Here is a 14,716-nt window from a genome sequence, read left to right on the forward strand (position 1 = left end):
CTAAAGCAATAAGAGGAAGAAGAAAAAAAAGACCCCAAAGTTAGTAGAAGGAAAGAAATCATAAAGATCAGATCAGAAATAAATGAAAGAGAAATGAAGGAAACAATAGCAAAGATCAATAAAACTAAAAGCTGGCTCTTCGAGAAGATAAACAAAATTGATAAACCATTAGCCAGACTCATCAAGAAAAAAGGGAGAAGACTCAAATCAATAGAATTAGAAATGAAAAAGGAGAAGTAACAACTGACACTGCAGAAATACAAAAGATCATGAGAGATTACTACAAGCAACTACATGCCAATAAAATGGACAACCTGGAAGAAATGGACAAATTCTTAGAAGAGCAAAACCTGAAAAGACTGAATCAGGAAGAAATAGAAAATATGAACAGACCAATCACAAGCACTGAAATTGAAACTCTGATTAAAAATCTTCCAACAAACAAAAGCTCAGGACCAGATGGCTTCACAGGCGAATTCTATCAAACATTTAGAGAAGAGCTAACACCCATCCTTCTCAAACTCTTCCAAAATATAGCAGAGGGAGGAACACTCCCAGACTCATTCTACGAGGCCACCATCACCTTGATACCAAAACCAGACAAGGATGTCACAAAGAAAGAAAACTACAGGCCAATATCATTGATGAACATAGATGCAAAAATCCTCAACAAAATACTAGCAAACAGAATCCAACAGCACATTAAAAGGATCATACACCATGATCAAGTGGGGTTTATTCCAGGAATGCAAGGATTCTTCAATATACGCAAATCAATCAAAGTGATACACCATATTAACAAATTGAAGGAGAAAAACCATATGATCATCTCATTAGATGCAGAGAAAGCATTCAACACAATTCAACACCCATTTATGATAAAAACCCTGCAGAAAGTAGGCATAGAGGGAACTTTCCTCAACATAAGAAAGGCCATATATGACAAACCCACAGACAACATCGTCCTCAATGGTGAAACACTGAAACCATTTCCACTAAGATCAGGAACAAGACAAGGTTGCCCACTCTCACCACTCTTACTCAACAGAGTTTTGGAAGTTTTAGCCACAGCAATCAGAGAAGAAAAGGAAATAAAAGGAATCCAAATCGGAAAAGAAGAAGTAAAGCTGTCACTATTTGCAGATGACATGATACTATACATAGAGAATCCTAAAGATGCTACCGGAAAACTACTAGAGCTAATCAATGAATTTGGTAAAGTAGCAGGTTACAAAATTAATTCACAGAAATCTCTGGCATTCCTATACACTAATGATGAAAAATCTGAAAGTGAAATCAAGGAAACACTCCCATTTACAGTTGCAACAAAAAGAATAAAATATCTAGGAATAAACCTACCTAAGGAGACAAAAGACCTGTATGCAGAAAATTATAAGACACTGATGAAAGAAATTAAAGATGATACAAATGGAGAGATATACCATGTTCTTGGATTAGAAGAATCAACATTGTGAAAATGACTCTACTACCCAAAGCAATCTACAGATTCAATGCAATCCCTATCAAACTACCACTGGCATTTTTCACAGAATTACAACAAAAAATTTCACAATTTGTATGGAAACACAAAAGACCCCGAATAGCCAAAGCAATCTTGAGAACTAAAAATGGAGCTGGAGGAATCAGGCTCCCTGACTTCAGGCTATACTACAAAGCTACAGTAATCAAGACAGTATGGTACTGGCACAAAAACAGAAATATAGATCAATGGAACAGGATGGAAAACCCAGAGATAAACCCATGCACATATGGTCACCTTATCTTTGATAAAGGAGGCAGGAATGTACAGTGGAGAAAGGACAGCCTCTTCTATAAGTGGTGCTGGGAAAACTGGACAGGTACATGTAAAAGTATGAGATTAGAACAGTCCCTAACGCCATACACAAAAATATGCTCAAAATGGATTAAAGACCTAAATGTAAGGCCAGACACTATCAAACTCTTAGGGGAAAACATAGGCAGAACACTCTATGACATAAATTACAGCAAGATCCTTTTGGACCCACCTCCTAGAGAAATGGAAATAAAAACAAAAATAAACAAATGGGACCTAATGAAACTTAAAAAGCTTTTGCACAGCAAAGGAAACCATAAACAAGACCAAAAGACAACCCTCAGAATGGGAGAAAATATTTGCATATGAAGCAACTGACAAAGGATTAATCTCCAAAATTTACAAGCAGCACATGCAGCTCAATAACAAAAAAGCAAAGAATCCAATCCAAAGATGGGCAGAAGACCTAAATAGACATTTCTCCAAAGAAGATATACAGATTGCAAAACATAATTAATCATTAGAGAAATGCAAATCAAAACTACAATGAGATATCATCTCACACCAGTCAGAATGGCCATCATCAAGAAATCTTGAAACAATAAATGCTGGAGAGGGTGTGGAGAAAAGGGAACACTCTTGCACTGCTGGTGGGAATGTGAATTGGTACAGCCACTATGGAGAACAGTATGGAGGTTCCTTAAAAAACTACAAATAGAACTACCATATGACCCAGCAATCCCACTACTGGGCATATACCCTGAGAAAACCATAATTCAAAAAGAGTCATGTACCAAAATGTTCATTGCAGCTCTATTTACAATAGCCAGGAGATGGAAACAACCTTAGTGTCCATCATCAGATGAATGGATAAAGAAGATGTGGCACATATATACAATGGAATATTACTCAGCCATAAAAAGAAACGAAATTGAGTGATTTGTAGTGAGGTGGATGGATCTAGAGTCTGTCATACAAAGTGAAGTAAGTCAGAAAGAGAAAGACAAATACCATATGCTAACACATTTATATGGAATCTAAGAAAAAAAATGTCATGAAGAACCTAGGGGTAATACGGGAATAAAGACACAGACCTACTAGAGAATGGACTTGAGGATATGGGGAGGCGGAAGGGTAAGCTGTGACAAAGTGAGAGAGTGCCGTGGACATATATACACTACCAAACGTAAAATAGATAGCTAGTGGGAAGCAGCTGCATAGCACAGGGAGATCAGCTCGGTGCTTTGTGACCACCTGGATGGGTGGGATAGGGAGGGTGGGAGGGAGGGAGACGCAAGAGGAAGGAGATATGGGAACATATGTATATGTATAACTGATTCACTTTGTTATAAAGCAGAAACTAACACACCATTGTAAAGCAATTATACTCCAATAAAGATGTAAAAAAATATATATTACTGCTCGTTGACAACGCACCTAGACATCCAAGAGCTCTGATAGAGATATACAATGAGATTAATGTTGTTTTCATGCCTAACACAATATCCATTCTGCAGTCCATGGATCAAGGAGTAATTCTGACTATGAAGTTTTATTATTGAAGAAATACATTTCCTAAGGCTACAGCTGCCATAATTAGTGATTCCTCTGATGGATTCGGGCAAAGTAAATTGAAAACTTTTTGGAAAGGATTCACCATTCTAGATGCCATTAAGAACATACATGATTCATGGGAAGGGGACAAAATATCAATATTAACAAGAGTTTGGAAGAAGTTGATTCCAACCCTCATGGATGCCTCTGAGGGGTTCAAGACTTCAGTGCAGGAAGTAACTGCAGATTACTTAGCAAGAGAACTAGAATTAGAAGTGGAGCCTGAAGATATGACTGAATTGCTGCAATCTCATGATAAAATTTTAACAGGTTAGGAGCTGCTTCTCAGGGATGAGCAAAGGAAGTGATTTCTTGAGATGGAATTTACTCTCAGTGAAGATGCTGTGGAGGTTGTTGAAATCACAAGAAAGGATTTAGAATACGACATAAACTTAGTTGAGAAAGTAGCAGTAGGGTTTAACAAAATTGACTCCAATCTTGGAAGCAGTTCTGCTGTGGATAAAATGCTATCAAACACACTGCATGCTACAGAGAAATCATTCGTGAAAGGAAGAGTTAATCAATGGTGGCAAACTTCATTTTTGTCACATTTTAAGAAATTGCCACTCCAGCCTTCAGCGACCACCACCCTGGTCACTCAGTAGCCAACAACGTGAGGGAAGATCCTCCACCAGCAAAAAGATTATGACTCACTGAAGGCTCAGATGATGGTTAGCAATTTTTTAGCAATAAAGTACTTTTTAACTAAGATATGTACATTGTTTCTTTAGACACTGGGAAACCAAAAAATTCATGTGACTCCCTCTGTTGCAATATTCGCTTTATTGGGGTGGTCTGGAACCAACCTTCAGTATCTCTGAGGTATACCTGCTGCCACACTTGCTATAGACAGCACAGGTTTAGATTAAACTAAAGAGCCTCACTTTTTTTTTTTCCTTTTGGAATATAGACAGTATTAGCAATTCAGGTCAAACTTGCTCATTTCCTCAGTGCAACTGGATTTCTCCCAAGCAGCAGCAAGCGAACTTCACATACCTGCTCCACAACCAGGCTTCCCTCTGTGGTCACATGGCTGTCACCACAGCACAGAGACAGGCAACCTCTTAGCTCTGAGTTTTGATAGCTCTGTGTGATCACTCATTGGTGGTTTCATGGTGCAGGTGTACACATTGAATTATAAGATCTGCTCCTTTAATGTACGTGAGATTAAAAATTTCTGGTAGGGTAAACGGCTGATATTAAACATCTATATCCTTTCTTCTTTTCAATTGCTTTGGCTATCTTTCCCCTGCTCATTCAGTAAATGACAACTCTTTTCTTCCTGATCCTCAGCCCCCAAACCTCAGTTATTCTTAATTTCTTTCCCTCTCACCTCATAGCCAATCTATCAGCACATACTGTTGCCTCCATTTTCAAAATATATCCAGAATCCGACCACTTCTCAACACATCCACTGCTATCATGTAGCCCAAGCCTCGAACATCTCTCACCTGAACTATTCCAAAGCGTCCAGACAGGTTTTCCTATTTCTCCTCTGCTCCTCCACAATCTATCTTCCTCAGAGCAGCCAGAGTGAGCCCTTAAGTAAGTTCATATTGTTCCTCAGTTGAGAAGTATTCAATGGCACCCCCATTCTCACTCAGAACAAAGTCCAAAGTCTTTTCCATGCCTTCTAGGAGCTACAGAACATGTCAGCCGACTCTCTTTAGCCCTGTTTGCCCCGCCTCCCATTATTCTGCTCCAGCCACCGCCTTCCTGGCTTTTTCTTGAAAGTGCTAAGCATATTCTCAGCCTAGAGTTTTTACTTTAACACTTTTCCTTTAACGCTTTTCTCCCAGATACACACATGGTTTGGTCTTCGTTTCTTTCAGGCCTCAGCTAACATGTCATATTAGAGGCCTTCCCTGAATACCTAATTTAAAACAGAAGCCTGTACCTCTTTATCCCTTCTCTGCTTCCTTTTTCTTCATGACTTGATATCATATATTTACTGTCAACTACTGAAATGTAAGTGCCATGACAACAGGGACTTTATTTTGTTACTGTATTCCCAGCCCTCAGAACAGTGCCTGGCACATAGCAGTGCTCAATAAATACGTGTGGGGTGCAGGGAAATGAGGCTGCAGTCCTGACCAGGCAGCAGTGCCTGAGGTCTTGGGCCCTTTCACTAAGCTCCCAATACTACAACCAGTGAGCTTTCTACAACACACAGCTGTTTCTCCCACTCCTCTCTGTCAAATGGCTCACCACTGTCCCCAAAATAAATGACCAGATATGCTCCAATCATACTGAATTTTTTTCAGTTCCTAAAACCAAACATGCTCCCTTTCTTCTTCAGCCCTTTACTCAGTGTCTTCTGTGTTTGAAAGAACCCCACACCTCCACCCTTCCAGCACCCCATGCAGCCTCACCTTTCAAGACCTTGATGCAAACCATGTCTTCTCTAGTAAGCCTTCCATGCCACTCCCACCACCTTTACCCCAGCAACTGGGGTGGTCCTTTATACACGGCACTTAGCTCACTCTGCTGGGACTGCATTGTTTTCTTATAGGTCATATAGAATCACGGTTAAGACAATGGGTTTGAATCCTGACTCTACAATTTATAAAGTGAATGACTGAGCAAATTACTTACCATCCTGTGGCTCAGTTTTCTCAGTGGAAAAATTACTACTTACCCTCACAGAATAGTTGTGAAGAATTAGGCTGATACTAAATGCTCAACAAATGTTGGCTACAAATCCATCCACCCACTAGACTATGAAGTGCCAGAAGGCGAGCACAATGATTACGTACATATCTCAGGGCCTGGCCAGAGCCTGGCATACGTTACGTGCTCAATAAATATTTGCTGAATAAATATAAGAATAAGTGACCAACTGGCCACCTCATCCTCATCTAACTATCTATATGAATTCTATCTCAGGCACAGAGGTGGGGGAGGGGAGAGGGAGGGAAAGAGGAAGGCGAACCCTTGTTTCTTGTGCATTTCTTTGCTCACTTTCCCATATTTGAATCTTTGACTGCATTTCACCTTAATGTCCATCACAAAATAAACGTATTAACAGGAGGGGACCAATCTAACTGGAAGTTTATAAGCTCTTAAAGAAACTGTGGTTTAAGGAAAAGAGCAGGTATGATGAATTCAGAGACTTTTCTAATCCCACCTGGCCCATTTTCAATCAATATTTTTTAATAAAAAGAAAAGGATCAGCCTTGTCTCTGTAAGGCTGGGGAACAATTATTTTAGATAACTGGTGTTTGCTTCCTCTTTCTCTCTCTCATTGAGAACAATACAGATATGGGTTCTGTCCTCATGAAGCCTCAGACTAACAAGAATAGACTTAAATAGAATACTACAAAAATAATTTATTATGCTTGTGATAGGAACTACAATAACAAGGTACAGAGCCCGATAGTATCACATGATAGAGGGATCTGACCAAGTCCGGATGGTAAGGGAAGGCTTCCCTGAGAAAGTGTGGGGAGAGGTGAGGGAGATGCAGGCAGGAGCCAGGCGAAGGTGGCAGCAGTGCAGGGAGCAGAGGGACCCCAGCAGGTCCTGGGCACACGCCTCTGAGCTCAGTGAGTCTGAAAGAACGCAGATGGGCTGTGGCTCAAAGACAAGCTGGAAAGATATCGCAGAGGAGCAGAGGCTGCAGGGCTGTGTAGGTCACATTAAGGACTCAATATTGTCCCAAGAGAAGTGGGAAACCACTGACGGATTTTAAAAGGAAATATTTTAATTGTCATTTTTAACAGATCACTCCATTTAGAGACTGGTTGGAAGGGGGCAGTACTGGAAGCAGGAATGAAAGAGACATCATAACCGTCCTGGTGAGGAACAAGGTTTCCTTGCCCAAAGGTGGGGCAGTGCCTCCAATGAAAGGAAGTGAAAAGATCTGACAACTATTTAGGAGGATGGTTTCTAGATTTCTGGCACAGCAGTCATAGGCTGTAGTGCCATCTACTGCAAAAGAACACGGTCAAAGCAGCAGCTCGTGCTGCGCTGTGCTGTGAGCCACAAGTGTGGAGAAGCTGAACAGGCAGCTGGGTACACTGGTCTAGAAATCAGAAGCCAGGCCTAGACTAAATACAGAGCAAGTCTAAGCATCACATGTGGCCAAGGGGAGCAAGGAGGAGGAAGTCTCCTCTCCTATTTGTGTTTCCAAATCGATACACAATGTGCTATTAAAAACTACTCCCTAAATCTCTTACTGTACTAGGGTAAAAGGAGGAAGTAAAAGGTGCTATACAAGAATAAGTGAGGGGCTTCTGCAAAATATGTAATTTTGTTGTTTTAAAATTTTATATGGAAATGTAAAGTGCTAAGAATAGCCAAGACATCCTTAAAGAACAAGGAGAGGAGATTTGCTCCCCCAGATATTAAAACTTATTAGAGAATAATAATAATTTACAACAATATTATACTGACCCAGGGATATAACAACAGACAATAGAACTAATGGAACCATGTGTATATAAAAACTTTATACCTGAGTTGGCAAGACATAACAATGAGGAAAGAAAGGATGATTTAGGCTACCTTTATGTATGAAATTGTACCTGACCACCTCATGTTATACACCAAAATCAATTCTGGATAGATTAAAGACCTAAATGCCATGACACATTTTAGAAAAAAATATAGGCAAATAATGACCCTGTGGTATGATGTACAAGACACAAAAAGCACAAACTATAAGCCAAAGGAGAAACACAGTTTACCTACTTAAAATGCAAACTTCTGCCCGCAAAAAACAAGCAAAACAACAACGTGGAAAAGCCACAAGCTGGGAGAAGATTGTTGCAACATATAACTAACAGCAGAGAATACATAAACAACTCCTACAAGTCATAAGAAAAAGACAAGCAAGCAGCCCAGTCTTGCAATGCTTTGTTACTCATATGTCATTTTCGGGAAAAAAGGAGGCAAGCAAATCACACAGAGGAAGAGCAAACCACTTAGTGACACACTCCTGGCAAAGGCAGGGGGCTGGGCACCCTCCCACCTGGTTAAGGGCACAGCCATTAACAACCTTCTTTGGAGGACAATTTGTCAATATCCATCAAAACAACAACAACAACAACAACAAAAATCTAACAACCCTTCGATGTGGCAATTATACTTCTTGGAATTATCCAAGAGATAAATTCACATATGTAAAAAGATTAGTCAAGGACATTCTCTGTAATACTGTTTCTAGAAGCAGAAAAATGAAAAATTAGAATGTTCAACAATGGGGAGTAAGTTTAAATAAATTACATCCATACAATGGAATCAATGAAAAGGAACTATCACTTAGAGAAACTGTTTTGTGAAAAAAATCAAGATGCAGAACAGACGATTAACAAAAGAGAAGCAGGCTAGAAGATGGAGGGTGGAAAATATGCATACTTATATGCACAGACTATCTCTGCAAGGACACAGAAGAATCCAGTAAGAGTGACTGCCTCTGGGAAGGAGAGGAGGGGCCAGTGCTGAAGAGCAGACATTTCCCCCTCATTGAACAGTCCGTATCACCTTTCGTTTTGTTTTTAACCATGTATTTATATGTATGTGTTACCTTCTTAATAAAATGTCCTACTGAGAAAATTTCAGCCACTCAAAAAATAAAAAAGAATGGTTTAAACAAACGATAGTATATCCACAGTAATAAATACTATATCTAGCAGTTGAACAGAGTAAACCTATATGCATTAATACTGAATAGGTACAAGGTTCCTTTTTGGGGTAATGAAAATGTTTTAAAATTGGCTGTGGTAATGGATGCCCAACTCTATGAATACACTAAAAACCACTGAATTGTACACTTTAAAAGGGTGAATTGTAAGGTATGTGAATTCTATCTCAATAAAAGCTGTTAAAAATATCTACATACACATACATACACAAAAAGAGAGAGGGGGATGGTGAGGAAACAGGATTCAGCAAACTGGGACCAGAGGCCGAATCCGGCACACCACTGGTTTTTATAGTTTTATCAGCACATGGCCACACTCATTCATTCACATATTGTCTATGGCTGCTTTCATGCTACAAAGGCAGAGTTGAGTAGTTAACAACAGAGACAGGAGGGCTCGCAAAGCCCCAAATCTTTACCATCTAGCCTTTTACAGAAAAAGTTTGCCAACCCAATATTTAAAAAGTCTTAAGTTATATACAGCTGAGCAAAAAATAACAGTTGCAGAATAATACAGTCAGTATGATATCATTTACGTTCTAAAAACCACACACAACACAATAAGACATATTTTCTATAAGTACATTTAGGAAATGATCTAGAAAGGTAAGGACCAAACCAAACTCATACCCATGAGTTACTTCTAGGCAGGGGTAGGCAGGTTAAGGATTGGGAGTTGGCCAAAGGGGACTTTGGCTTTATTTGTAATTTATTTGAAAATGTATTTTATTTGTTTTAAGGAGACAAGTTCATATATTACCTGAGTAATTGAACTTTCTTTCTAATTAATATTTTAAATATTTTAAAAGCAAGGCTGGCAGAAACAGAAAAGTAACAGGACTAGGTAGAGTTTAAAAATGTGAGTTCTGATCTTGGTCTTAACTTTACTAAGCACTGCCAGAATTTTAAGTATTCTGATCCTACACCCACTTCTTAGTTTTTTCAGATCTTTCTCCTGGCATTCCTCTCACATTTCTCCTTCGTTGCCTTCAGAGCTGAGGTTTTCAAGTTCCAAGGTGAAATGAGATATGAGCAAGGGCAGCAGGGAGGGATGGAGGATGGCTACAAAGGAGGCACAGGTTAGCAAATGGTGGTGTCCTGTCAACAGTCAACTATTTCAGGGATATAATTCTTATTTCAGGGCCACTCGGATGTGTGATGATTCCTAGTCTCAGGTTTAGCAGGACTTTGCAGTAAGTCCACGCTCATAGCCTTTGTATTCCTAGCTTCACATAATTCACAAGACCCTAATGAGAGCTGTGTGACAGTCTTAACATTTTCTGTACTTCAAATTAGTTTGCAAGTAAGTTTGACTAGTCTTGTAACAAAGTACACCATAGAAATGGAACTAAATGACTGTTAATAAGCAATCCAGGCCCTAGAATGGTACATAATGGATCCTGAGTCCCAACCAAGCTATTTTACACCATAATTTACAAAAATAATATGGGTACAAATGACAAAATACACTTGTTCATCTTTAGGAAAATAAATTAAGTGAAAATCTAATGGGAGAAAAAAGTAAATGACTTTAAGACAATTATTAGTTACTATTAATTACAGGAATGGACAGTTTTTCAAGCAAGAACATTAAATGTCAAATGTAGTTTCCAACTGCATATGTTTACACAAAATTAGACCTCAGCTAACCAATCTTGTAGGATACCTAGAAACTATGTACAATTCTAGAAAAGGCAAGTGCTCTAAAACAGTCATAAAAGCAACTAAAATTTTTTTATGAAGAGGCAAATTCAAAAGATAGGGTATCCTGAAGGCCATGGTATTGACAGGGGGCCTGTGCTAGCTCAGTTAGCTTGAGCAAGTCTCAAAAGGGGGAGCTTGAGCAACTCTCAGTTGTTGGGACCACAGCCACTTCTGCTTCTGAAACAAAGCAACTGGAAAACCTGAGGAAGGGCTGCTTTTAGTTGAAATAATCTGGGGAAATCTGGCTATATAGAAACTAGAGTTACCAGGGGAAAAAAAGCACATTCAACAAACTGATTTTTTAGACAATCTGGTTGTAAACAAGACTCAGCATAATTTTAACACATCTTCACAAAGGAGACAATAAGAAGTCTAGTATTAGCAAAAAGAAGCATTAGAAATTATATACACAAGCACTCACATATTTTAAACTAAATAGAATTTCATTTTAAGTTTCTCCTTGGGAAAAAAGGGTTTGCTCCTAATAAACTCACCTCCATGTTCTAGAAATACGCGAACACATCTTTCCTTTCCTCTTGCTGCAGAGAAATGAAGCAGGGTCCAGCCATTAGCATCCCGGCCATTTGGAGAATAGCCTTGTTCTAACATCTTTCGTACCGTGTGAACATCCCCGGCAGCTACTGCAGCTTGAATCTGCAACTCTTCCTGGAGTTCAGGGTTCCTTCGACAATGGTGGTGTAACATCCTAGCTGAGTCCACTTTTTACAAAGGATTCATTAGGTCACAGGGATCAACCTTGAAGGGTAGGTAGAATACATAAAATTTAGAATACTTGACACCTGACAGTGTGTTCATTAAATAGCACAGAAGTTTCCATTGCTAAATCATGTAAACTTTAGTGATGACAGTTCATACTACTACAACAAATTAACATGTATCAGTTTTGACCAAAACTTTCAGTTATTTCCCTGAGATTATAAAAGATTTCAAAAAGAAAGTGAGGCATAAAGCCCTAAGATGCCAAAACAGGAAATTTCCTCTGCAGCCTTTTGTAAACTCAAAGCAAATATCAATGAACACGTTTATTTTAGGTAAAAAGGAAAGTGATGCTGGGCAGCTGAAGATGGAGACAACAGAGGAAGCAAATGAGTACTTGTCTTAGGAGTTTGCATTTACCTGATGCACATGGAAAATTTAAGTTATAAACCATTCAAGGATTCTATCACAGATCAGCGAGTACATATCGAGTATCAAATGGACAATTCATAGACTGGGACTAAAGACTTCCAGCTATGAGAAGTAGTTTAAAATTTAAAAAAAGCAAACACCTTTAGGCTGGTCCCCTAAAGTATTTCAACAATATTTTATTTTTAGCCCCAAAGAGTGGAAAGTTGGGGGGAAGGGGCAGTGGGCGGGGTTTAAGTAAATTAGAGGGAAATGTGTAGATTATATTTACTTTCCTTTTGTTTCTGTCTCTCTTTCTATCCTCCCCACTTTATGTCCTCTGAGGCACGAATTACTACTCCTCTTTTTCTGCCACATTTCTTTTGCACTTTTCTAATTTCCATTTTCCAGAAGTTTTATTCTACAAATACTCAAAGTAGCAAGATCATACAAAATATTTAAAAACTAAAGGAATCTAAACAATCTGTTGATTAACCACATGAAAAAAGTAAAAGCAGTATATAGAATTCCAACACTCTCTAATAGGTCACAAAAGAGGTGTGTACTCAAACCCAATGTAAAATGAGATCTCCTTCATGCAAACAGGAAAGTCCAAACTGAATTGGTGAAAAGTTACATCTTATATGTGTGTATATAAAAACTTTTTTAGTGCATTTTTTAGCTTTTAAACACATACAGAAACTTAAACTACATAATTCTAGGAAGCCATTCCATCTGGGCTAACTTTAGGGTATAGATTAAACTCACCTCCTAATTAGTAGCTTCCATTTCTAAAAATAAAAAAATTATGTGAAAGTCCTTTAAAGACATTCTGGTCTCATATGGAGGTTAGACATCTTGGGATAATCTTGTTACCAATAATAGTTTACCTTGTAAAACTTCTCCTTATAGACTGTACAAAGGTCAACTTAAGCCTAACTTAGGTCATAACTTAGGTCATATTATCACAGCTTAATAGTATAATCACATATCCTACCTGGTTCCATACATAGAAAATGGTTATTACAAAACTCCTAAGTATCACTACTAAGTAATGTAATTTAAAAATATCAGGCTATCTCCTCAAGGAAAATTGGGAAATGAGAAATTTCCTGACAATTTGTTTTCTTAATAAACGTGATTTCCCCCATCTCTTCACTTAATTACTTTTTCAACTGACACTAAAATTAAGTCTCTTGTCTTAGAAATTTTAAAACCAAGAATCCTTTTGTAATAGGTTTTTGCTTATTTTTAGCATTATAAGGAAAGATGAAGACCGTTAGAAGGAGTTAATAGAAACTACTACCATATACTCAAAACAATCATCTTTAACAGATTTTTCTTTTTTAATTGGGATGATCACCTTGGCACTTAAGGCATACTATGCAAGGAAAAAGATTCAAACAATATCAAAAGAAACCTGAATTTTCTTTTAGCAAGTGCTGTGTTTAGTATGAATTAGGTGATCTGAAGGAGAAATAAAAGCTAAATGGATTTTACCCCAGAACAGCACAGATGACTTATGACCCTCAGTCACTTACCTTACGGGAAGAATGCCCCTTTTCCTGATACGTGGATTGCCTAATAACCATTGTGCACATACAGCATCGTGAGTAGGGGGCTCAGAGTGTGTCCAGATTCCGGTGTCAATGAGCTCTTTTTTAACCTAAAAATGAATGAAATAACAATCACAGGAAATTTTCTAAAAAAAAAATAAAGAAACATAGCTGCCTGAGTAGCCTACCTTTTGATGAGCTTATATTTTAGCACTTTACAACAAACTTACAGAGCAAAGAAAGAACTTAAATCAATTCTTAGAAAAAATTATCTCAAATCTACATTAACCTGCAAGGTGGTATAGGATATGACTTATTTTCAGGAATTTTTTTTTTCTAGAAAGGCAGGTGTGTTTTTTTTTTAATGAATAAGGAAAATAATAAATCACACACTTGGAATTTGGATGCAAACACAAATTCTTCTTTTTGCTCTATTCAAAATATATTTTCAGTACTGAATTACTTTTTAATTGGCATCGCAAGTTTCTTACTCTTTCTAAACAATTAAAATGAGAATATATCTGCATTCAATACAATAGGTGGCTAGGGTCAAAATGGAATCTATGACAACTAAAAGGAGATTTTCTTTAAATGCTGGTTCTTCGTACACACAAAAGGCATCACGTTAATAATTTTGAAACTTTTATTCCTTTATGCATACACCAAACTAGGTAAAAGATTAACAGTCTTGCCAGCTTCTCCATATGGATTCTGAAAAAATTCTCTACAACTAAAAGAATAGGGATCTTTCTCCACGTCAAATAAATCCTAGATCTGTGAATTCCATTAAGGTTAAGAACACAGGCAAAGTGACGTCCATGCATTACACCAGAATCCCTCTGGGAATTACTCACTGGGAGAACTGCCGCCCCATATCAGTGGGGTGGGTGTGCTAATAAGCCCTCCATCACTTAAACAAGGAATGGTCAAGCTGCCTGGCAACCTGATGAGCTATGGAGAAAAGTGACAGTCATAGGTGGTGGTGGCTAAAGACCAGGATTTTCAACCAATCCAAATTAGTATGGTCTACTTTGAACCTTTCCTCTTTTCACACTTTATTTTTTCTTGTCAAACTTCTTCAAGGAAGGCCAAAGACTTTGCAAACATGCACTTGGAAATAAATAATATTTGGTTTAAAACTCTGTTTAACACTTCTAACTGAACTAGGCATGATCAGAACAACTCCTACATGGCAAGCTGTAAAAAAATGCAGTTATCCTTACAGAAATGGCTGATTCTAAGACTGGGCAAGAAATATAGAAGATGAGCCTAGAGCAT

The 14,716-nt window shown here is 38.2% G+C and overlaps 1 protein-coding gene across 1 annotated transcript in view; it reads right to left on the minus strand.

Moving 5' to 3' along the window:
• ASB7 (ankyrin repeat and SOCS box containing 7) overlaps positions 1-11,462 on the minus strand; it is a gene marked incomplete at both ends in the record, with an annotated part of 43,689 nt that extends 32,227 nt beyond the window's left edge. The window contains one exon of the mRNA XM_079701393.1: positions 11,252-11,462. Coding sequence (XP_079557519.1) covers positions 11,252-11,462 — 211 coding nt within the window. The remainder of the gene's footprint in view (positions 1-11,251) is intronic.
• Between the last annotated feature and the right edge of the window lie 3,254 nt (positions 11,463-14,716).

This window comes from Hyperoodon ampullatus (genome assembly GCF_949752795.1).
Source record: "Hyperoodon ampullatus genome assembly, chromosome: 3".
NCBI classification, from domain to species: Eukaryota; Metazoa; Chordata; class Mammalia; order Artiodactyla; family Ziphiidae; genus Hyperoodon; species Hyperoodon ampullatus.